General features: G+C 34.7%; 1 protein-coding gene across 1 annotated transcript in view; it reads right to left on the bottom strand.

Moving 5' to 3' along the window:
* Nucleotides 1–26,960, bottom strand: part of map3k22 (mitogen-activated protein kinase kinase kinase 22) — a 111,486-nt gene that overhangs the window by 21,323 nt on the left and 63,203 nt on the right. Inside the window, exons 6-12 of the mRNA NM_001423668.1 lie at nucleotides 22,659–22,758; nucleotides 21,618–21,734; nucleotides 20,554–20,668; nucleotides 14,212–14,345; nucleotides 10,243–10,316; nucleotides 4,819–4,880; nucleotides 591–662 (exon numbers count right to left, since the gene is read on the bottom strand). Coding sequence (NP_001410597.1) covers nucleotides 591–662; nucleotides 4,819–4,880; nucleotides 10,243–10,316; nucleotides 14,212–14,345; nucleotides 20,554–20,668; nucleotides 21,618–21,734; nucleotides 22,659–22,758 — 674 coding nt within the window. The remainder of the gene's footprint in view (nucleotides 1–590; nucleotides 663–4,818; nucleotides 4,881–10,242; nucleotides 10,317–14,211; nucleotides 14,346–20,553; nucleotides 20,669–21,617; nucleotides 21,735–22,658; nucleotides 22,759–26,960) is intronic.

A 26,960-nucleotide genomic window follows, 5' to 3' on the forward strand; every position in this document is an offset into this window, starting at 1 on the left:
GAATTAACCTGGATAAATACATTATTACAATTATTATCATCAACCTATCATCATGACCATGATCATTAATATTGTAGTAAAATTAATATCATTGGATTAAAAATAAAACATAAATTAATAAAAATAAGACACACTATACTGAACTATAATAAATGATGACAACTACTGACTTATAATAATTCCTGACAATAATAATAATAACAACAACAAACATTTTATTAACTTCAATATTATTAAACACTAAAACGATAACAAATTAATTATTTTTAACAATGTTTATTATTATTATTATTATTATTGCTATCAGTAATAAAGATTAAGACATTCTTAAAATATTATTTGAATAATTATAATTAAAATGATGAACAGCATACGTTATTTTCATAATCTAATTAGATATTAATTACAAGAAGTTATTTAAAAAATGTAAGTTAACTATTTAAAATGAACCTTTCTGTTAATAATTTAATAAATAAAGGCCAATAATTATGTCAACATCCTGAACAGCACACAGTCTGTACTGCTGTCTACAGTGATAAACAACGCTAGTATATCCGTCAGTCAGTCAGTGTTGTTATCAAGCAGCTCACCGTCACCGTAGTCTTTACTGCGGCTGGACATGTGGAACTGGCGAGGGAATGTGCCGTGTTTTCCATGTCGTCCTGCAGGGGGAGCAGAGACACACAAACTCATTACTGCACTTCACAAACACATTTATCTCCATTTACAGAACACAGCAATTGCTGATAATCAAATCGATGAGAGCATCGGATATGAAGAAATGCATGCAGTCAGTGAATAAACACGTCTCATCATAACAGATAAGAAGAGTCTGCTGTGTTGAGAAGGCTTTTATTTTACCACAAGACACTTCATTCATTCAGTGACAAAACTAAAGCAGGGCTAATACTGTAGAATCAGCTGAGCAGAACACACACCATTGCTTTCAGGACACATCAACCTTACCTCGACTCTAATAAAGTATCTGACAAAAACCAAGGTGTTTATTTCACCTTACATATAAATATAAATCATTTTATTATGAAATCAGTATACTACTAAATTCAAGGCTTTATTACAATTAATGGACAAACACACAGAATTGTTTGAAAAAGTACAACTAAAAGTAAGTATGATAAATATAAAAATATTAATAATAAGAATATTAATTACTGCAATAATAACAACAGTTATTACTATTATTATTATAACTATAATTAATAATAATAATGATAATAATAATAATAATAATAATAATAATTATCGAGATAATCATTCTGTGATGATGACAGGCGTTTTGCTGCTACATCTGAAAAGAACACCACATTTAATAACGTTTTTACTCCAAACTCGTTTCATAACTTCATTCGCGTGTATGGGAAAAAATCCTTCTGTGAGCTGATTTTTTTAGTTTTGCAAGTTTGCATGTTCTCCCGGTGTTGGTTTCCTCTGGATGCTCTGGTTTCCCCCACAATCCAAAGACATTCGCTATAGGTGAATTGAATAGGCTAAATTGTCCGTAGTGCATGTGTGTGAATGATTGTTTCCCAGTGCTGGGTTGTGACTAGAAGGGCATCCGCTGCGTAGAACATATGCTGGATAAATTGGTGGTTCAAGCCGGAAAAAAAAAAAGAATGAACCTAGTAAATAAGTACTGGTATAATTATTACTACTAGTATTATTACAAACTAAACACACTAGTACCTACAGAATAAACACCAGGGTCTAATCAAAAAATGACTAGTACTGAATGTGAAAATAAACAATACTAGTAGCATGAAAATAGTACAGTTTACAGATTTAAGTGTTGATAACACCGAATGCGTTTTTTCGTGTTGAGAGGTGCCATTTTTTAATGGTTTTCCAATGGCTGTGAGCGAGTTGCACACTGCTTATGCGCCCTCTGCACGTTTTTAAAGCCTGCTGTCCCTCCCATTTTTGCCGTCATCATTAGTCAACTCTGAGCAGAAAAAGCACGCTATGTCAGTTGCATCTTTTTCATCCTCCAATCAAATGAAAGCAGAGGCGGGGTTTCGATTGAGGTGACAGCAGTAAGATGACTATGAAGACCTTTAAAGATAAAGGAGAGACTAGTGGTCGTTGTTTTGAGTTATTCAGAGCTCTATGACTTCACAAATCTTGAATATCACGAAATTTTTAAACGCTACATTTATAACAATATCAACAGCTGGGATTATGCACAATACATAGCTGCTTCAGTCGTTGCCTAGGGTCATAAAAAGCACACCGCACTTATTTTTTTCTTGTCAACAAAAAACTTTGCATTCTCTAAATGTAAATGTACGTTCGGTGTAATCTGTCCCTTACACAGTCTGTCTCATAAAGCTTTTCTACTCTCATTCTGGGATTTCTGTGCATCAAAAGGAAAGTTTCCATGGGGTGTATGTGTGTGTCTGTGTATGCATGTGTGTGTCCTCTCTGTTGGAGAAGATGACTCTCTCATTATCGGTCAGGCCTGCTCTATTTGATGGTCGCTCGAGAGGAAAAACAGCAGAGCAGAGCAGGAGCTGGAGAGAGCCGCTGAAAATACTAAACCAAATCTCCTCTTTAACCACTCCAGTAACTTTCAATCTTTCAGCACAGCGGAAGAAAGAGGAGAGAGGAGATCTCATTCATTCTCTCTGTCGATACAGGTCTGTGACTATGTTGAAAAACCCAGTGAGCTGAATATATAAGCTGACTTTTCAGGCGTCACGCTGCAAAAAAAATCTATTTCTTAATCAATACTTTTTTGTCTTATTTTGTAGCACCCTGAAGTAAACATTCTACAAACCAAGATAAAGCACTTGGAAAAACTAAAACGAATACGATAATAAGACTTCTTCATTTAAAGCATTTACATTGTTGGAGCATAAATACAACAAATCTGAACATAAATTTAAACTGTAAATGATTTTATAAGGATCACAGGACACTGATTAAAGACACTAATGAGCTAGCTGTCTAGTTAGAAAAGGTCAAAGCAGCTTTGTTCAGGTTTAGAAACAGGTATGGTCGCATCCACATTCAACTGAACTGCAGTTAGAAGCTGAAAAAGGCCTGTTTACACCAACAATGATAAAAATTAACATAAATATAATGATATTTGAGTCCACACTAGCGAATAACAACAATCTGTTGATTTGAAGCCTGTGCACTGCACTGCGGTATCGAAACAAACTAAAATGTATTTACTGTATAAAACACACAGCAAATTTCAGCTGCCAAAACTAATGAGTCAAAAATGGCATGTTTGACTTTTGGGTAAATTAGAAAACAGAAAAATACGAGCCGGAAAAATAATAATAATAAAAATAGCTCTGTCAACTAGATTAAAGACATCTCTTTGCATCAGAATACACATAAAAGACAAATGCTTTTGAAATCTAAATCCTCTAAAGGATTGTTAGGCTGCATTATTTAGGGCAACTGGAGCCAGGAACACTTCCCAAAAGACAGTATAATTTGAGTGGCATCTATGCTTATGTTAGTCTTTTTTTCCTTATCCCGAGGTCTCCATAATCCTGAACCAGGCCGTGTCCAGAGCAGATGCTGTGGTAGTCATGGAGGTGTGGAGTGCTTGAGACTGATTTCTGAAAAACTCCTTTGACAAACGAGTCTCCGCATTGATCCTGTGGGCCAGCCTTGAACACTTGCTGGTGATCTACTCACACCTACAAGTTTGGCCAGTGGGCAAACAGTCGTGCCTAACCGAGCCTGGTTTCTTTCAAGATTTTTTCCTTCACTTTCGTCAATTGGTTCGTAAAAGGTTTTCTTTCTCGCCACTGTCGCTACTGGCTTGCTTGGTTTTGGCACTTGTGGAGCTGCGCATCGATGGATTTGCTCTTCAGTGTTTGGACTTTTAGCAGTGAAATTTAAACAACACTGTACTGACCATTTACTAGAACTTCTATGTTAAGCTGCTTTGACACAATTTAAATTGTACAAATAAAGATGAATTGAAAATTGAACTGAGTTGATTCGATCACTACACTTGTTGCTTTAACAATAGGAAGAAAAAAAATAAGTTTAATTTAGAGGACAAAACAAGTCACAAATAGCAATCATGCAATTGTTATTTATATGACCACAAATGTAAATCAAAAATTTCTCATTTACCATAGAAAAACAGACTACTTATACATAAAATGCCTATAAATATAATTTATAACAAATCTAAAGCCCCTACAACTGGTAAAATCTGTGTAATTTTAATTCATTTAGACAAAACAGAGAAGTGGCCCTAATTGATTACACTAAGAAATACATGTTTTTGATAAAACAATAGTTTTTTTTTTATGTCTTTCTGATGCCAATGGTTATGCTAATGCAGAATTTATTTGATAACAAAAATAGTTTTGTTCATTTTGATCATTTAGAGTCCTTTGTTTATCAATATTGGTGTATTAGCCTTTATAGAGTCAGACTAAAACCTTCACGTTTCTCTCTGTTTTTTTTACATAAACAACAGGGCAAAATAGTTGTTGATATAAAAAATCTATACAAATTTGACAAGATATTTACATTTTAAAACATACAAGAAATGCAGGAAATATAACCTCAAATTAAGAGAATATTTATATCAATATTTTAGCTGCCCCAATCATTTTGGGACACAACAACAAGTTGAATTGTACTCACTGCCAGTGCTATTTATATCATTTTCAAAGTGATTCCTCTACAATGTTATGGCAAGAGCTGTGCTATGCTATTGTTTCACCATCAGAGTCATTTTTAATAAACCTTTATAGTGGTCATCCTTGGACTAAACAACCATTAAAAAACAAGTTCACAGATCCATACTGACATCAAGCTCACCTTTGTACTCGTAGTTGAGGTTCAGGTAATTGTTGTCCCGGTTGTTCTGGGAGAAAGGCGGGCTGTAGAAACACAGGCAGAAACAAGAGGTTATTTTTTGCACGGGTCTCTCCGTCTGCCTGGCCTACATTCCTGTGCCCAACAGTCCCTCGAGTGCCAACGTGAGTGTCTGCCACCTGCTGTAAAACTGAACTGAATCTCCTCTACCTGATACCTGATTCCGCACACTAACGTCTGACTGCTCAACAGTGGTTCTGTGTGCTTTTGAAAAACGCACTGAAGTGTCAGTTAAACATCTTTTTAAATCTGCACAATGTAGAGTAACGTTATTTGGACACCATCCAAATGTATGCAAATGAATGAAGACCAAGCTTTACTAAAAGTGGTTTAAAACTTCATGTCATGAAAACACTGAATTCCAAAAGTGGAATCACTGTGCACGTGTTTTACTTTTGATTTTGTTTCATGTTTTTGCTTTTTATTGCAGGTGAGATGACACCTATGATCTTAGACAGTATACTAAACAACATCATTATTGCATTTGCCAAAATTAATGAATTAATAATTTATTAAATCACCTAAAATTCATTATAATAAATATATTTGGAAATAAGAATAACAATGATATATTAAGTATGTAAAATGTACATCTAGATGGTTGTTGTAACAGATTATTATGCTTTTGACTGAACATTTGCGAAATTCCAATGTAGATTTTTTTACAGTTAACAACCACTAAATAACACGTCTCATCCAGGAACTTTCTTTTATTGTCAGCGAATACGTTCAAATCTATATACTTGACTCCAAATTCACATGAACCCTCTTGTCTCTCACACCAGGTTTGTTTTGGACTGTTTAGTGCCGTCTTGTAAATGAATAACATGTAGATAGTCTATATTTTCATATAGTCTATAGTCTATTGGCTTTATTCATTTCTGTTTGGCTCTATCTTATGACTAAATAATGCACAGGTTAGTGCAACGTTATATATACTGCATTAACAACCTCCTGGATGTACTTTATCCCTTACATAAAGCCCAACAGGCTAAAAAACAGGCTTATTAACAATATTATACCCCACATGTGCCTGAATTAGTTTAATCAGTTGTTATAGGGGAAAACCATTTCCTTGTTTCCATGTTGTGATTGATCAATAAGAATTAAGTATTCCAGAAGCAAATGTAATCAAGAGTATTACTTCCAATTAAGAATAAAAAATAGAAAACTTGGTGTAAAAAACATTAATGTTTTAAATAAATGCTGTTATTTTGATGCAGATTTTATATTGATTTTGATTTTATATAGTCCAGGATTTTGTTCCAGAATTCCACTAAAATATTCATCAAAAACAAGTACAAACTAAAAACGATAGTTTCAAATTACTATAAATAAAATTCAATATATATATATTTCTTTAATTCACAATTTAATTTTTTATAGTATTTATGATAAACTAAATATAGCTTTGGTGACTTCTTTAAAACAATCTACAGATTATGACTTAAAAATTAGACTCAAAATTCTTTGAACTGCATGCTATAATAAATAAATAAATAAATAAATAAATTGTTCAGAAAAAACATACAGTTTCCCACAACATTACAAAACCAATTAAGTTTGCATATCTTAAAAATTATACTTTAAAACATCAGTCCTAACCCCTATTCCTAGAGGGCCACAGCACTGCACAGTTTTGGTCTAACTCTTAATTAACCAACTAATCAAGGTGTTCAGGGGTATGAGAAACTAGTAAGCAGGTGTGAGTTGGAGCTGGTTGGAGCTAAACTGTGCAGAGCTGTGGCCATGCAGGAAATGAGTTTGAGGCCATAGCTGAGTTTGAGACCATTGCTTTAAAACATATAAAATTAAACTAAAAAAAAAAAACCTTGAAAGTTTGAAATTTGATGTATGGTTGCAAATATGCTATACCCCCCCCCCCCCCAAAAAAAAAAAAAAAAAACAATAACAAATGAATGAGCAAATAAACACATATTGACATGCATTCCACTGTTTGATATTTTGAAAGTCAGATTAAATGAATTTGCATAGCACAGCAAAAACAACTTAATTCTTTCCATGAAAAGTAGTTTTTGTGCTCAAGTCCTCTGTGATACTGGCTCTACAACAACAGATGAATAATGGCATTAATCATATTTTCCAGGGAAACAAATGACTAAATCCATTCTGCCATCACTTGCTCAGTTGCGGGTGGTTAGAAGCTTCTTTTTTTTCTTTTTCTTTAAATCAATGAGAGCTGTAGCTGGCACTGGTTCAGAAAACAAAGAGGCTCTCACACATCAACATGTTGTTGCAGGATTTCATCTTGAAAATATCACTGATTCTGAATCCAAGCCAATCAACATGACAAAATCAAGAGCTGGGTTTCAAGTCAACATAAACCAGAAAAACAAAACACAGCTCATTTCAATAGCCTGTGCTATTTTCCAAAGCCAAATGAGATAATCAACAAGAAAGCAAAGTCAAGGAGGACTTGACATCATCATTGTTGAGGAGCAGGGTAAAGTCAGAGGACTTGATGAAGTCAGCAGAAAATTAAAGCTTATTAAGAGGCAGAAAACTAATTTTGTTTTTATGAAATAATGCAGAAAAACAGCTTCTTTGGCAAATGTTAATGCAGAAAGAAATAAAATAAATTAGTTTATTGTTCTATTTAGTTTTCATATTCTAACTGTGCATTCACACCGAAAGTGTCGAGAGTGTCAAAGTTCACTACATTGATCTTGTATTTAAAGCAGCCATTGCAGCATATCAGCAAATCACTTACATTCTCACACAAAAAATGTTTTCTAGCTTGAAAATGTTGCACATTTTTTCTCAAATTCTTTTAACTGTGTGATGTGGTTTTGCTCCACTTATCCATGTGTCAATAAGTCTGAAATATTCTAAAGCAGCTATACTGTTTTGTGCTGTTGTTATAGTTACCATGAGATTTCTGCTTTTTTTTTTTACGAAAAAAAAATTAAATTAAATTAAATTAAAAAATAAATAAATAAACGTATGTATGTATGTATGTGTGTGTGTGTGTGTATGTATATATATATATATATATATATATATATATATATATATATATATATATATATATATATATATATATATATATATATATATATATGTGTATACATACATACATACATACATCCATCCATACATACATACATACATACATTTATTTATTTAATTTTATTAATATATATATATATATATATATATATATACATACACACACACACACACACACGCACGCACGCACGAACGCACGCACTCGCGCGCACACACACACACACACACACGCACACGCACACGCACACGCACACACACACACACACACACACGCGCACACACACACACACACACACACACACACACACACTTTTCTGGAATCGTCTCGCCGTAGATAAATAAATGACTTCTGGCTACGTTGACACTTTTGCTGTTTTCAAATGCGTGAGTGAATGAACGTGACCACACACAATGTTGCAGTAAAGGGACTAAGCCGTAAGATAATAATCATTATAATAATAATAATAATAACAAATAGTGTAAATATTTATTACTAGTGTAATAGAGTAAAAACTCTAACATAAAATTCATATTTTGATTTAATGTGGGTTTTAAGATGCAAAAAAACTCGTTTCTGCTCACCTAACAGAAGCTGCTCAATACAAATCTCTCACTCTCTCACACACACACACAGACACACACATACACTTGTTTCCTGCCATTGTTCTGAAGGCTAAAAGTCAGATAAGGCTCGTGCAGGTAAAGCAAGCTTTTCCTTTCTCTTTCTCACTTTCCTGTCTTTCATTCTCACTCTTTCTCTCCCCAGTGTGTGTGTGTGTGTGTGTGTGTGTGTGTGTGTGTGTGTGTTTTCACGCTGCATTATTGACTGGCTCTGTTTATAACAACAGAAAGCAGAAAGCGGGACAACTGCTCTTTCTCTGAGTGATAGCACTGGCATCCAGGCGTCCAGATAAGAGCCGTCGCCAGACTCACATCAAGAGCTTCCTGCTTAACCTGATTCCACTTCCTCTCTGGACCGCTGACATACTTATCAGACCATGATTATTATCATAAGCTCATTAGACGAAGTGTGCAGTTATTTGGTCTTGAAATTGACAAAACTTATAATGCTTAAAAACAACTGTCATTACGTGGAAAAATTGATTAATAGATTGTTTGATTAATGTTTTTTTTTTTGTTTATGGACGATTTTATTTATGTAGTTTTCAGTTTTGTTGCTAAAAAACTTGATGATGACTCCATAAAATGATCATATGCACATTAGACGAGGTGTCCAGTTATTTGGTCTTGAAAATGACCAAACTTATAATGCTTAAAAGAAGTTGCCACGTAACTGAAAAGTGTAATTACGTGGAAAAAATCTATAAATAAATCATCTAATGCACAGGTGTCAAACTCAGTTCCAAAAGGGCCGCAGCTCTGCACAGTTTAGTTCCAACCCTAATTAAACACACCTGATCAAACTAATTGAGTCCTTGGGGCTTGTTTGAAACCTACAGGTAAGTGTGTTGGAGCAGGGTTGGAACTAAACTGTGCAGGGCTGCGGCCCTTCAGGAATTGAGTTTGACACCCCTGAGCTAATGGATTATTTAATTACATTTTTTGGGGACGATTTTTATTTATGCAGTTTGTTTTCAGATTTGTTGCTAAAATACTTTGCGATGACTCCAAAAAATAAATTAAAACCATTTTAAAAAAAAAATTTAAATTAAATGTAATAGTACACTTTTTAGGTAACCAAATGAACCAATGAAATGGAAAAAAAAAATAAAATAAAATAAATGAACAAAACAAAACCCAAAACGAAACAAAACACAAAACAAAAAACTAAAAAGAAAAAAGAAAAAAACACAAATACAACAACACAAAAAACAAACAACAAAACCGAGACACAAAACAAAAATAAATAAAAATAAAATAAATAAATAAACAAAACAAAAAAGAGTTTTTAACATATTGACTTATTTTTACATTTTACCAGGTTTTACTTATATTGAAAATGTATCAGATAAACAAAAAATTTCAACGGATATTTAAATGATAGCAGATTACACATAATAAAAATAAATGAATAAATAATAATAATAATAATAATCACATTTTAATAGATTTTAAAATATATATATATATATATATATATATATATATATATGTTAGTTTTTTAAATTTACAAATTATTTTTCAAAATTAATTCTAAAGTTTGAAATTCAAATAAATTAGTTAAATAAAAATAAAAAATAAACCTGCAAACCCTATAGCAATGAAAAAGTGTAATGCAATAAATAGTTGTGTCAAATTTCTACAAATTGTATTTTACGCATTCAACTTTTGTAAATATGTTTATCCCTATTGTGTGTCAAGAGGTGTTGGGCTCACCTGTCCAGCGCCTGGTCCAGTGACTGACAGCTGCTGGAAAGCGACCCATTAGCGCTGCCGAACGGCTCCATAATCTGCACACAAAAACACACATGACATCATTTCCCTGCATTAGAGTTTGTGCATCTGATCTTTAGCCCTCCACAAGACTGACGTCAGATTTTCCATGAGCCTGAACTGCTTCCTCTCCCTCGACTCTTATAAAGCACACAGTTAAACAAGGCAAAGTACAGGACGAAATGACCATAAACACTCAGCATTGTTTATTCGTTTGTTAACCCGGGATCAGTCTTAATCAGAAACAATCTGGGTCACTCAAAACAAACATCCACTTGTGTTTCACTGTGATCCTGGTTTATCTTGTTCCAGATATTTTAATCCAGGTTTGGCGATTCCACACTCTGGATTATCATACTTATTTGAATATGCATGAGGTTTAAATCTGGTTGTCTGGTTACCTTTCTAACGTATACATATTTTTTATTGTATTTTAAATTTATCTGAGAAGATACTGAATGTGTGGGTGATGCAGTGGCGCAGTTGGTAGTGCTGCCGTCTTATAGCAAGAAGGTAGCTGGGTCGCTGGTTCGAGCCTCAGCTCAGTTGGCGTTTCTGTGTGGAGTTTGCATGTTCTCCCTGCGTTCGCGTGGGTTTCCTCCAGGTGCTCCGGTTTCCCCCACAGTCCAAAGACATGTGGTACAGGTGAATTGGGTAGGCTAAATTGTCTGTAGTGTATGAATGTGTGTGTGAATGAGTCTGTGTGGATGTTTCCCAGAGAGGGGTTCATTCTGCTGTGGCGACCCCGGATTAATAAAGGGACTAAGCCGACAAGAAAATGAATGAATGAATTCTGAATGTATTAGTGTTGGACAATACAACATAAGCAATTTTTTTCTAAGTCCTCAATGGTCAGGCAGAACAAACTGTCACTCACATAATATCGACCAATAGCAAATGACAACAATCAAATGATCGAACCAAACAAATTTCTAATACTAATAGTAATAACATATTTTCTTTAGAGGCAGTTTAACTCAATATATGACAAAATAGAGAAGAAAACATTCATTGAGAATTTAGTTTCATGTTGACATCAATGGTGCTTTCACATTTTGTTTATTTGGCTGGTTTCAACCAGAGTTCGTTTGACGACATCAAACACTAATCAAATATGCCAATCGATTTGTTGTCGAAACAACATCAAAATGGCATCTAACATTGGCATCAACAAACACATCACAGGACTGTGCTGTAATTGATTTTTGAAGATTTTTTTGACACCAATTTTATGTTAACGTTTACGTCTAACTTGCTGTCATACTTTTTGTGTCGCTATTTTGGTGGTCAAAAAGGCCTTAATGTGTGGGAGTCAAAATAGACATCAAGGTTTTGACATTCAATGGATTTCAATTTTTGATGTGTTTTATGGTGTGCTTTTTTATTGTGCTTTTTTATTGTTTGCTTTTTTAGCGGGGGAGGGGAGATTGCGATGTAGTTTACATACATACAATACAGTACAGTACAGTACATACAGTACATACAATAAGAAAGTGGTTATTTAATTTTTTTAATAAATATTTAACAATATATTTTTTTCATTTAATAAATGCTGCCTTCATAAACAGAATAATTTTCTGTTTTTCAGAAAAAAAAAAAAACTGACCCCACTCTTTTGACCGGTAGTGTACATACTGTATACACAGTCTGACCAGTTAACATGATTAAGAGTGTGACACTTCTGTAATTTTTCTGTGCAATTATGGCTCGTTTACACAGACTGGTACAGTACGGTACGGTTCAGGTCGGTACGGGTCACCTTTATCAGGCTTGCGTTTCCACTACTAAGGGTACCCCTTTTGGTGGGCGTGGTGTATGACAAAGTTTCAGTCGCATCATTCTAGCTCAAGGAAATGTCTACAGTAAAGCTGTACGGGTCGCTCACATATCATATGAGAAGCACTTCTCACAAAACAGACGCTTTACACTCATAAATACTTGTGTATAAATGTTTATTACTAACTTTTCTATTAACAGGATTTGATTATAACTGCAGATCAATGACAGCGCAAAATAGCCTACTGTAACATCTGTAATTTTATTAAATAAATAAATGAACATATATGAACACATACAGCCCTTTACAGTCTCAGATATAATACCAACTACAGAAAAACTACACACAGCAGACATTTCGTCCTTATTTAGGTTTAAAACAACACAAAATATAGCCTACAGTCAGTGAAAACCTATTATCTGTGTCTGTAATCTTCAGCAGCATGTGTAGCCTCTGTTATAGAGTAAGATAAAGATGATTAGATGATAAAAATTAAATCAAGGCAGTTTGTTCACATTTGCTGAAGAAATAATGTGCTCCTTTTTTTTCCAGCTTCTCCTTTTTTTCGCGCATCACTCTCGCGTTTGTCAGTGTCTGACAGGATCGGGTTTTAAAAGCACATCAATAATCAAGCGCATGTTATTATCATGAGCTCAAGAAGTTTGTTTTTTCAGATATACTCACGTGGTGAGCACAAGCAAGAAAGCGAAAACGCTCGCGCTTCAGACTGGCTCGTAAAAAACTACGAGGCACAGGGTAGATTCTGCTCTAATCCATGGCTTTTTGGCTGTTCATCAAGACGATGACAAGGTTTGTTTGAGCCCAGATCAACCATGGCTCGTTATTATATGTATATATAATTCCGCTGTAATCTCTCGGCTGCGTTTGTATTTTAAACATAGCGGGTTTTTTCAACCCGGGCTCATTGTGGAAATGTAGCCCCGCAGACGTTTCTGCAGGCTGCGAAATACGTCCCGGGAGGTATGCATTCGAGCAGTTTTTGTTTTCGAGGATCCGCGAGAGGCAGCTGTGTGTGCTTTTTCGTGTCTCGGACGCCTCTCGGGAGCGATGTTTTTGCGTGAAAAGCCGCCAGAGGCCGCTGTGGAGCGACCGTCCGTCCGACTGGCTGGCAGAAGACTGAACGATCAACCGGGCGGCCAGCCAATCGGCCGACCCTGCCGCCCTCCTCTTCCTTCTCCTCCTCCTTCCCTAAACCCAAGCGACGGTTTGCAAAAGCCGTCCAGAAAAAAAAAAGCAAAAGCCCATGTCTTTGATTTTGACCGTGTTTTCGGATCTCGCCGCGTTCTCGCCCTTATTTTTTGGATTCTGTTTTTCATCTCACCTGATTTCTGGAACCGCTCTTCCCCGGACTCGATCCCGGTCGTCCTCGTGGCCGGCTCCTCCTCCTCCGGGCCTTTGCTCTGTCGATGTAACGCTGCGAGCTAAGTGGACAGACTGGTTGCAGCGGGAAAGCCCTCCACACGGAGGCAAGCCGTCGGTCGGTGAGCGCGAAGAGGAGGAGCTGAGCAGCCTCACACCGCCCCGCAGCGTTCGCTCGAAAAAAACTAAATGCGGCCATACGTACCTCCGGCCACGTAAATCGCGGTCTCCAGCAACGTCCGCGGGGCTACATTTCCAGAATGAGCTTGGGTTGTTTTTTTTGTTGACATTTTGCCTTGTTGCATAAGTGAATGAAGTATCTCCGTAAACCAATAGCGTTTAGCTGCTCGTCTAGCTCCGCCTTTTGGTACCCTTTCTCGTGTTTGGTTCCCTTTCAAAAGGGTGCAGAAAAAGTGGTACGGTACGGTTCGGTACGCCTTTTGAAAGTGGAAACGGCCATAAAAGCGTACCAAACTGAACCGTACCGTAACATACCACTCAGTGGAAACGGGCCATTACAGTTGTGTTCACTTCAGAAGTGAAACATAGCGGAGTTCATATGATCCATACATCGGACCACCCTTTTACTGGTGCGCACCTGACTTTAGAACGCTGCGTTCACAATAAAACTGAATAAACCCAACTCTGATGGGTAGACACCAAAAGTGATAATGTAAAATCGACTTGAAATACTCAAAAATTCCCAATGTAACTTCAAACCTCAACAGTAATGTGCAGCTTAAAGCGTGACTTACACTGGAGTCGAGTGTTTCAGGGATGAACTCTCCTTCACTGTGGATGCTGGTGTAGGAGCCCTGTCTTGCGATCTGCTGCTGCTCTTCTGGGACGCTGCCTGGAGGTGGTGAAGAGCGGCCTGTGTTCAGAGACCCTGCAGACACACACACATACGTCACACTGTCTGATGATGCAAGATCAACACATCCACAGCAACTAATGAAAGAGAGCTGAATAATGACTGAGATTGAGGTGTGGAGTCAAAATGTCTAAATCACACTTGAGGTAAACTGGACCCTGGGTATTCTAGCCTTACATTTTACACTGCTCAAAATTTACCATACAAAACCAGAAAAAGAGGTTATGAAAGAAGTCTGGGTATTGTTTCGGTATATTGTTTTAAAAAGTACAAATAATACAATTGTTTCACACATCAATTTACATGTTTTCTTTAACTGATGTTTTCTCCTCAAATGCTGAAAGCACAGCTTATTTACAGTGCGTGTTATAGAAAGATGGTTGCTAAGCATCAAGCTGTAACAATGTAACGCTGCACTGTTTCATAATATAAATGTGTGGAACAGCATGTGAGTTTAGAGGATAAAATTAATGCAAATAACTCTGCTCCCCGGTAAAAAGTGGCAGTAAACTCATTTCTCAATTACAAGAATGAAATATTTCTTCCTTTATTTTTATAAGCAGAGTTTAAAACAACAAGTTCAAAACCTTTCTGAATTCTTTTACCAAATGAAAAATTACTAATGTTCTCAAATATATTTTATAATTTTTTAATAACCATTCATCTTTAATTTTACATTCTTTAAGACTTTATCATATCTATGATATATCAATGATTCATTGTATGTATATGATATAGACCATTTCAATGTGGTGTTGTCATTGGCCCATGAACATTTCCTGCTTGTTGTCAAACTATTTCATATCTGTAACATGAGTCGATTCAATCATAACTTGATGTTATAACAGACATCATAACATTATTTATCAATATGTGTAACTTTTTGGACTCTCAGGAGCTATGGAAATTTAAAATGTAAAACAAGAAATATGTCAGGAGTCAGGACCATTGGTTTTGTATATTTATTCATTCATTCATTATCTTTTTGGCTTAGTCCCTTTATTTATCCAGAGTTGCCAAAGCGGAATGGACCACCAACTTATCCAGCAGGTTTTTTACGCAGCGGATGCCCTTCCAGCCCCAACCCATCTCTGGGAAACATCCACACACACTCATTCACTATGGACAATTTAGTCTACCCAATTCACCTGTACCGCATGTCTTTGGACTGTGTGGGAAACCGGAGCCCCCGATGGAAACCCACGTGAACGCAGGGAGAACATCCAAACTCCACACAGAAACGCCAACTGACCCAGCTGAAGCTCGAACCAGCGACCTTCTTGCTGTGAGGCGACAGCTGTTTTTGTTTACATCTGTCAAAATTATCTATAAATGCACCAAAATGTTTTATTTGACGTTTCAATAATAACTAAAAGGAAACATATGAGAACATTGAAAATCATTTCGTGTTTGTATTGGAAAGATGTCTTATGCTCACCAACAACGCAATTATTTAACCAAAAATAGAAACTGTAATGCTTTGAACTATTATCATGATTTAAAATAACTAATTTCAATGTGAATACATCTGAAACGTTAATTTATTTCGTTTTGTGATTTAAAGAATAATTACTCCAGTCTTCTGTGTCACAGGATCCTTCACAAATAATTTTTCTTATAGACCAGGGGTGGCCAACCCTGTTCCTGGAGAGCCACCTTCCTGCAGATTTCAGTTGCAACCCATATCAAACACACCTGCCTGTAATTATCACGTGGTGTTCAGGTCCTAATTAATTGGTTCAGGTGTGTTTGATTTGGGTTGCAACTGAAATCTGCAGGAAGGTGGCTCTCCAGAAACAGCGTTGGCCACCCCTGTTATAGACTATTTTACTTGTAGCCTAGACATTTTTTTGGTGCTTTTTAAAGTCAAGCTTTAGATTCAGTTCAATTCATCTTTATTTCTATAGCGCTTTTGCAATGTAGATTGTGTCAAAGCAGCTTCTCTTTATTGACTTATTGTTTTTGCATTGTCTACTTTTCAGTTGTATTGTATAATTGGTTTTTACTGGTGTAAAGCACTTTGGTCGACCTTGGTTGTAGTAAGGTGCTACATAAATAAAGATTGATTAATTGATTGATTGATTGATTGATTGACTGATTTTTATGGTTAATATTTATTTAATTGTATTTAGTATTCTTTTATTTTGACATGTAGTCTGCAATGTTTATTGTTTGTTCATCCAGGACACTCCAAAGAGCTTTTCCTAGTAAAATAAAGGTTTAAATGAAAAATAATACAAATACGAAAAATAAATAAATAAAATGTATTTTTGTAAAAAGAATATGCGGGTAGGTAGAGCTGTCACCTCACAGCAAGAAGGTCGCTGGTTCGAGCCTCAGCTGGGTCAGTTGGCGTTTCTGTGTGGAGTTTGCATACTCTCCCTGCTTTTGCGTTGGTTTCCTCCAGGTGCTCTGGTTTAGCCCACAGTCCAAAGACATGCGGTAAAGGTGAGTTGGGTAGCCTAAATTGTCCGTAGTGTATGAGTGTGAATGGGTGTGTGTGGATGTTTCCCAAAGATAGGTTGCAACTAGAAGGGCATCTGCTGCGTAAAACATGTGCTGGATAAGTTGGTGGTTCATTCCGCTGTGGCGACCCCGGATTAAAAAAGGGACTAAGCTGACAAGAAAAATTAATGAATGAAAAAGAATATGCAACTTTTTAGCAAGTCTTCACTGTCACTGTTAAAAAACAGTATCAATTTAATTTCTGAGCTAAACGTAATCATGTCAATCAAATATTTTACCATGATTTACAGTAGATGTGTCATTTACTCTAACAATAGTTTATATATCTGAAAATCCTCTAATGCATATTTAAAATGAGAATCATTTGATGACATGTTAACAATTTACCAATTTAAGAGTCTGAATGCTACTGCACAAAATTCTAATAATAATTGTGATTTTAAATCATTATATGTTTTCAGTTTGCTTTTTTATTTAAAATGCATCCATTTGTTTTACAATATTGGCACATTAAATGCTATTGTTATTCTCTATCTGCCAAACATGCTGCAAAACATGCTCTGTATGCAGGCAGTGTGAAGGTATTTTTCCTTCAGCCCATTATAATGACAAATGCTGACTGCTCTGACATGCTAAAATCTGTAAAAACACATCCTTGACATTCAGCCAGCGAAAACCTACAACCTCCATCATCTGGCATGCAATGTGGAGACACAATCTCTTCTCTTGACTTGTTTCAGGTGTGAAAATAACAGTATAAATGTGAGATGGTGAGAAAGCCGGAGCTGAGCAGAGCTCGATTTGGAAATGACACTCGTTCTTGCTTTGCATAATATTATTCCTGTTATGAACTTCACTTCTCTGTGTTTTTTGGCTGCTGAATATCGTGTGAATGATCCGACCAGACCTACAGCTACCTGAGGAATAGAAACAGCTTCCCATTGTGCCACATTCAAAACACACATAACATGAAAAAAACAAACATGTTTTCATTAAAACAGTTATATGTTCATGTTGCTTTTTCAAAGTAAATTGTTTTATAAGACAATAAAAATCTATCTATCTTTGGGAGTTGTAAATATACTATTTATTAAATAGTTTTTTAAAAATAGTTTTTATTTAGCATTTTGAATTCGTTTTGTTTCCAATTTTATAATTTTTTTTTTTACTTGAATTTTTGCATCACATGAATAAATACTAGGGATGCACAATATATCGTTGGCCATATTGTTATCAGCCGATAAATGCTATTTTTAAGATTATCGTTATCGATTCGATGTCTAAATTAGGCCGATAGTTTTTAACGATAAATTACGTAATTGTAAAGACCTGCCTGCCTCGCGCATGCGTGGGCGGAACTTGTTCAGACTTGTCCTGTGCACTATAATGGAGCTCTCCTCACACTGTTTATTCCTTCAAAAATTTCCTTTATGTGGCATTGCTGTGCGTTTATTGCTCAGTAAGTAACCATATTCCTTATCATTATAGATATGTTTGATTGAGTGTCATTGAGTATTTTGGTTTAAAAAACCTTAGGAGAAAAATATTAAATGTGTAAACATAACAGCAGTGGTGCACATGTGCTAAACAACTCGTTGGGTTGTTTGTAATCTGATTATTTGTTATTTTTAGGCCCACACAGAATATGCACGCGCAGAATTTCGCAGATTTTCCGCAGATTTTCCGCAGAATTCCGCAGCTTTCTGCAGATTTTTAGCCCATCATTAATTCTGTTTATTTACTTGAGTAAATGTGTAAATCTGAATTTATTTAGTTTTTATTCAGTAATTTATTACTTTTTATTTCATGTAATAATGTTTTAGTTATGATACTGCGCTGGATACTTCTAAAATAAATCCGCAGAAATCCACAGATTTTTACCAAAATTCTCCGCAGAAATAGCAAAAAACGTCCGCAGATTCCGTCTGGCCCTGGTTATTATCAACGCGTTGCCATGTGTCGTTGATGTAAGATTATATTCAGTTTGGTCAGAATATTGATAGATTATAACGAGCGCGCGTAAGGGCTGTCCCCGCGTGCGCACACACACACACACACAAACACACAAACAAACAAACAAACAAACAAACAAACAAACAAACAAACAAACAAACAAACAAACAAACAAACAAACACACAGATCTGACAGCCTTCACCACAGAATGGGGGAAAGGTGAGCCCTTAACTTGCCGCACATTCGGTCTTTTTATTATGCTCTGTGTTTGTCATAAAGTCATCTGTGTGCTCAAAGCTCAGGTTTGTATCAAAATCTGACTCCGAGGGCAACTCTGCGCTCGCAGTTGAGTGAAACTCGCAGCAGTTTAACATAAACTTTTCATCAATCATTTTTCCTACAATTGACTGCAAGAACGAACTTAGAAGCGTTGTCTGTTTGACACACAGCAGCTACATGTGTTCAAAAGAATCTAAAACGCCAAATAGGATGAATCTGTGCCGCATTTTCTAAAGTAAAACATTCTATCTGCATTTAGCTGTTCACTATTACAGTGGCTCTAAACAGTCAAAACGCCTCTAAAAAAGGCTTTTTTGCATATGACATATTTATACATATGTACATTACTGTAGCACGTTTTATTCAAGAACATTTGAGCTGGTTTCAGTCCTTATCTCTTTCATTTTCATTTTATTTAAATAAAAATAACTTGCTTGTTTTTTAAATCCCAATTTGTTATTTAACCAATTATTTTTATGCAACAGTCAAGTTGCATGTTAATTTGATATGAAGAAAAGGAAATAATACATTTTTTTTGCATGCTGATATATGTGAAATGGTAAATATACTGTAGGTCTTTATAATCACCTTGCAATTTTGAAAATATAGCTTTTTTGCTCTGAGTATAGACTACTCATTTCATAAGACCAGTTCAATCCATTATGAAGTTTGCTGTGTAAAAATATAACATTTTGAAATATTTATAACTATCTGCCTATATACAAGTCTGAAGAGTTATCGGTTATCGATATCGGCCAAAAAATCCATATCAGTGCATCACTAATGAATACATAAAAAACATTTTAGAACATATTAAAATAATAAAACTTATTTGCCAATTATTTTAAATTGCTGGAAAAAAGGTCTGTTACTGTTTTTAATACGTTTAAAGTAAATGAAGCCTTGGTCAGCTTAAAATCTCCATCAATACATCTTACTGACTTTAAACTAAGTTTTTACATTCACAGATCCATTAAACATGCATAGTAGGATCAAGAAATTCAACATCCCTACACTGCGTTGAAAGGATAAATGTGGCATTGAACATCTGTTGTGCATCATGAAATTTAAATTAAATGTTGTTTTACATAACCTACAATCTGAGAGACGGTCACATCTAACTTAGCCTAAATCACAAAAACATTCCTGAATCCCACCAGGAGGCATCTCTGAGAAAAAGATTTTGATTTACACGTTAACAAGAACGATTTTCCAAAAAAGTAAACCATTCATTTGAAACGGCATTCAGAGCAAACTGATTCCAACTGGCTGACTATCATATAAATGCAATCGCGCAGGGAAGTCGGCTGAAACTGATGATTTCAACTCGTTCCTTTGCCATTTAAAACATCCTAAATGATTTTTCCAAATGGCCCTGACGTCACTCACACTCTTTGATGCCATTCCCCGGCCTTGATGGAGAAAGTGCAAACAAAGCCGAAGCTAACCCATTATCTACTGTCATTTTGGCTGTGTGTGTGTGTGTGTGTGTGTATTAGGGGTGTGTAAGGTGATGTGACGCACCTGTAGAGTGTTTGCGCACTCGTTCTGAGCCTTTGAGAACTGAAGCTTTGAGATCTCCAAGCGACCTGGATGACTTCATCTCGCTCTGCTTGTCTTGGCCGCTCACCTGGAGGAACTGTAAAGACTGACATTTATTGAGGGATTCTGCTAAATCAATATGCTAAATATATACTTCAAAACGATGGACATTTTTTTCATTTAGTTAAAAAATATACAGTGCAAAAAGAAAAATATCAATAAAAAAATTAAAATAAAAATTATAGAACAAACCTACAATTGTTTTAAAATTTGATGTTATCTCGTATAAAATATAAAGAAGCAGTTTTTCAAAGGAACACCCTACTTTTTTTTGGAAATACTTTAATTTTATAACTCCCCAAGAGTTAAAATGTTGAGATTTACCCTTTTTAATCTATTCAGCCGATCTCTGGATCTGGCAGGAGCACTTTTAGCTTAGCTTAGCATAAATCATTGAATCAGATTAGACCATTAGCATGATCTAAAATGACCAAAACGTTTTGATGATCATCACGTTTAGCTTGAACCTTCTGTAGTTGGATTGTGTACTAACAGTAATGGAAAATATAACATTTCTATTTGTCTACTTTAAAATATTAACAGTTTATCTGAATTTTTGTTTAAATAAACAGTCTCTGCGATCAGAACAAAATTCCTTTAAAAACATTTGACTGAAAAAATTTTCAAACATTGCATAACAAATTGGCCATTTTCAAAATGTGACTCATAAAATAATAATAATAATACTACAAAAAAGATAAGCCACCACAATTGCTTACATTTTTTAATGAACCTTCCTGCTGTTCTGTTTGTTTCTAGATCAATGTTCTATAGACTGTTCTCTGGTTTCTTTTAAAAATCTAACTAATCTCATAATTAATGCCAATTATTAAGATATAACAAAAAGTAGCATTTGTTATTAGAACAATTGTGCAGAAAAAGGTCTTGCAGTCTGAGTAGCAGTTCATGTGCAGGTTAAGGTTTTGATTTTGGCTTTGGTCTGGGTTTAGTTTGGGTGGCTGTGCTTTGTGTTGGCCTGGACTCACTTGGTTGTTGGGAGGTGTTTTCAGGATCACTCGCAGCAGGTTGTTCATTCCAGAGCTGGAGCTCAATCCCTGAATGGCTCGGTCCAAATCTTCCTGACATTTCAGAGCCACCAACATCTGAGGACAGAGATAATGTTAATGAAACAAGACATGTAGGTATAAATACACAAATTCAGATTAGAGTAGAAATGTTCGATTATTGAAAAATAATGAAATTGAACTGAAATTATTAGCTTTTTGAGCATCTTTGGAATAAATCTTGCTTGATTATTTTCATTAGTTAAAACAAGTAATATTATGAAAGATTAGAACAATAAAAATAACTCTCTTGAAACAAAGAAATTTTTTTAAAACACTAATTATTCAGTTTTAAAATATTATAAAATGTAATTTACCCTATTGATTGCTGAATAATCAGCATCATATGCAGTACAGTTGAGGGCAAAATCATTAGTTTATCAAAATATTCATTCTTTATACTCAAATATTTCTCAAGTGATATTTAATGAAGCAGGAAAATTTCTATAATATTTCCTATAATCGTTTTTTTTTCTAGAGAATGACTTGCATTTTTTTCTTTCATTTTGGCCCCCCAATTTTTTTTTTTAAACCATTCTAAGGTCAAGATACGAGCTAATAATTCTGACTTCAACTATACTGTAAATATATATGTGTTTGTGATTTAAGTATCTAAAATATTTTGCTCAAGGGTGGGTAAAACCCTTTTGGGTTTGGGTGGGTTTGTTAGTGACAAAATAACAAAATCACAATGAATTAGTTTTCTGTGGTTGCACTGTTATCTTTAAATACAATCTTTTAATATGAATCATCAAATGATTAATGTTCTAAATATGCATGACAAGCATTTTTGTTACTGTATATAAACTATTGTTTCATTGAAAGGCATCTTAATGGGTGTCTTCTGCAAGTAAAATGACGTATAGTCATTCTTTTTTGCTGATAACAAAATTTTAACTATACAAAAAAAATCAAGTACTAGACTTTCATTGTGCTGTTCTATAACTAGAATCAATGCATCACCTCTTTCTCAGTGAAGTACAGGTCCATTTGCTGCCCGAAGGCCTCTGTCACTTTCTGAAGCAGATCCTTGAACTTCAATGGCCTCTGGAAGGGAATTATTCTAAGGGGTAGAAGAATAAGCCTGGTGGTTAAACCCCAACCAATTTCAAGCACAACAGTCATTCTCTTAATTTAGCAACAGTCTCTATATGTAAGTGGTAAAGTATGTAAACATGCCACTGCAGATGTGTGTGATGGCAGAGTTCCAATCACAAGCAGCATTCTGACACTGGGAGTCACTGCTATTGCTAAAAACATGATGAAGGACAGGTCAGAAATAAACATGAGAAAAAAGTGATCTGACACTGCACCATTTATAAGCATACAGAAAAAGTTAGCACTCCTCATAAGAATGACAGACCACAAACCAACTAACACGTCAATGCTTAAAGTGTATCAATGTGGCATGAGAGATTAGAATCTGAGAGTTTAAACTGGTGTATAAGCATGATGTCAGTGAAAGGCAAGCATGATGCGCTTTGACTGTGTGTGTTTTTGGCCTAATCAAGCGAAGCAGACCACTGTTTCAACACTGGTGCCCACAACACACACACACACAAAGGCAGATGGAGCACTTCCTTAGAGGAAAAAGACAAAAAAAAAAAAAAAAACTGGAGCAACTCTGGAAGTAGCAGGAAGCCTATTTTCTATTCCTTCTCCAAAAGTGTGCACCACAACCAAATGTTGGTGGATACACATACAGTATAAACACAATAGCAAACAAGAATACACATGCATGCAAGCGTACATCACCCAATATTCAACACTTGCACCTCTAATATTCAAACCAAAACTATGCCATTGGTGCACATGCACGCACGCACACACACAGAGCACTTTAGATTTAGGGATGTGCAGCATCTAAGTAGAACATAGTTATTATTAAATAACCCAAACAAGAATGTTCTCTAAAGGTTACTTTTATTTTAAAGTTTTATTTTTACAATCCTAAAATAACCTTACAAGATAATAAGCATTGCTTTTATATTCATGCAAACTACCTTTTCATAGCTACAAACTACATGTTGCTGAATTGAATGCCTGAAATTAGTGTAAAACAACGTTCAATAAAACTTTTTGCATAAAAATTATTTAATATTTCAAAATGTATAGCTAAATATAGGATAGTGAGAAAGGTTTTTCTATTTAATAAAGATTATTGATTATTATTACTATAGACATGACATGAGTATACAGTCTATACAGTGCTCAGCATATATGAGTACACACCTTATAAATCTATCTTTCAAATTTATATTTTAATTAGTAAGCTATACAATATTATATTTGTGCATATACATTAAATTAGCCAGTACTGAAGCTGGAGCTTATCTAACAAAAATGGTCGAAAAACTAGTGCACCTGAATTTTTGTGTTCTAAAAAAAATATTAAATACAAATCTTAAAGAAGAGGAAAAATCAAAAGAAGCAAAATGGAAAAAAATAGCTGAAATTGTGTAGGTTGTTTTTATTTAAAATTTTTTTGCTAAATTTTGTTTGAATTTAATTGTATTATCTTTTAATTTCTAAATATGTTTGGTGTTGCTTAAATTTATTGTTTTAATATATATATCTGTTTAATTAATAAAGCTGTTTTGTTTAAATGCACTAAAATACATTGTCTATATTCATTGAGAAATGGATAAAAATATTAATTTTCTAAATTCAAATATTAATGTACTCAATTATGCTGAGCCCTGTAGGCTTTTTTGGGATTTTAGACTGATTTGAATTAAAGATATGATGTTGATCCAAATTTTGATTAAAACTAAAGGAAAAGAAAAGCATGTCCTGCTAAACTTTTTTAACTAAACATTTAAGTTGAATAGCTGTCTTTTTGGTGTTTCTTAGTCTAGTTGATAAAAATTTTAACTACACAGTCACATAACTATCTATTTCATATCAACCACTAACAAACTCTGAGCTCAACAATCAGCATTTTTTGCATCTCCAACATAACAGCAGCTGATTGTTTCTCATCTGCAGAGGCTTATGCGAGTCAAATGAAGTCCAATTTAAGACTTAAGACCAACAATAATAACATTTCAGACATTCATAGGGCTAAACGCTAAAGATTGTTTTTAATAGCCCAGCAGATTTTTATTTTTATTAATAATTTCTTAACCACATATTTTAAATAATGCTTCAAATCAAGCAGACCCAAGTTGTACACAAATATTTTTTTCAACATAACTTTTAAAAAAACTTAGAAAAATTTAATAAAACTAAATGGATGCACAGTGGAATGGTATAGTAGTTAAGAATTTAGTTATGAATGGGTCTTACATCATCATTTTTATTATGCACGGTAATACCGTGTACCGAGGTAAAATAGGAAGGAGGTTTGACAGTATCAAAATTTACATACCGCCCAAGCCTATTATGAACTGAGATTTGCTCTGTTCATAATAAAGCAAATACAGCAATGTATCGTTTGAGCATCAATATCGCAACGTGTGTATCTGCAATAGTAACATCGCAGGATTAGATTTCTTTTTATTAAAGATTAAAAGATAAAGATAATAATAAATATTCTTATTTTTAAAAAATTGTTTATACAACGATGACCATGTTATTTTACGCTTGACTGTTCAAATCCTGCACTTGAACAATATTAGTCTGTCCAGATAACCGCAGAGCACCGTTTATAACTTTTATTTTTGCTCTGACATGCTTATGTAAGCTTGTAATTTATTTGATTTTATGATGCACTGCATTGAAATAGACTTGATCACCCACAATCTAAGTTAATGAAAATGCTCCAAATAAAGCTGTTTAAATCATCTGGTGAAATTCATGTCGCAATATATATCGCAGTGTCAGATTTTTCCAATATCATGCAGCCCTAGTTGGTGATTGGATGTGCTGGATCGATTGGGTAGCTTTACATAAACAAAGAAAAATTAAGACCTGTTGAAAATTATTTAAGGCAAGCAAGAAAATATTTCAGTGAATTTAAGACTTTAAGGCCTAAAGTTTTGTTTTTGAAATTTAAGGCATATTAAGACTCTTTAAGGCCCTGCAGACACCCTGTGGAAAGACTTCAACTGGGGACGTTGGTCATGGGTGAAATCCAGCTGATTAGAGATGAGTTGTGTGTGGTTGAACAGTCAGATCTTCAGTAGATGAAAGTTTGAGCGATGGCCGTGTTTACTCTGGCCGATGAGGGAGATAGTGATTGAAGAAAATCCGAGCGGAAGGCTGGAAAAATGGAGGATGTGGCCTACGAGATGATTTTCCTTCCTCGGCACGCACAGATAAGCTCTCAGTTTGGCCGCGTCTCTCTGTGTTTGGCATGGCATTACGTTTCCTGACTCAGTGTCGCTGCCAGAGGAAGAAGATCTTGATGCGTCCAACTAGGCTGGTCTGCTAACTAATGTCTGTTCTGATGAGTTTTTTATTACTGTGTGTGGATTTATGATGTGTGCTTTGAGATATGGAGATATATGTACCTATGACAGTTTAACGCATGTTATGATTTTATGATGAAAGAAAATGAGAAAAAGATACCATGATATTACTTTGCTGATATGTAAATATTACATATTGTTTAGTTACACCTATAGGTATAAGGCATATAGGCATTTTTAATTACTGGTCTTTTATTGCAATATTTAAAAAATATTCTAATATTAGCTAAAAAAAAAAAAAAAGTTATATTTTGCATTGTAATATTCTAAATGTTAAATAAATGTCAATAATTAAGGTCTGTTTATTAGCTTTTTGGTAAAGTTTTTATTTCTAATACATTTTATTAAATTCTTACATTGTGTAAAAATACACAAATGTTGCTCCCAAAACATTGCAGGACAGAAATTTTAGGTTATATATATATATATATATATATATATATATATATATATATATATATATATATATATATATATATATATATATATATATATATATATATATATATATATATATATATATGTTTAATGTTTACAACCCACAAGCAACCTTCCATAAACATATGCACTGTTTTCATAACCACGTTAACTAACATTTCATAACCGCAAACTACATTACAAGGTTTTTTTGTCTGACTGTTTCCTAAAGCTGACCTGTGGGATATGTTATCTAACAGTGGTCCATCACCTCTTCATAAAGTCTGATCTCTCTGTAAACAAACAACAGAACAGAAAAGGACTAAAAACAAAGATTTAGTGTTCCAGCAGCCAATTAAAACTGTGAAAGTGGCACCTCTTTCAGCCAGTGACGCGGCGCCGACTTCCTGCGACAAAGACACTTTCACACAGACGG

The sequence above is a fragment of the Danio rerio genome, chromosome 24 (assembly GCF_049306965.1).
Source record: "Danio rerio strain Tuebingen ecotype United States chromosome 24, GRCz12tu, whole genome shotgun sequence".
Classification (NCBI taxonomy): Eukaryota; Metazoa; Chordata; class Actinopteri; order Cypriniformes; family Danionidae; genus Danio; species Danio rerio.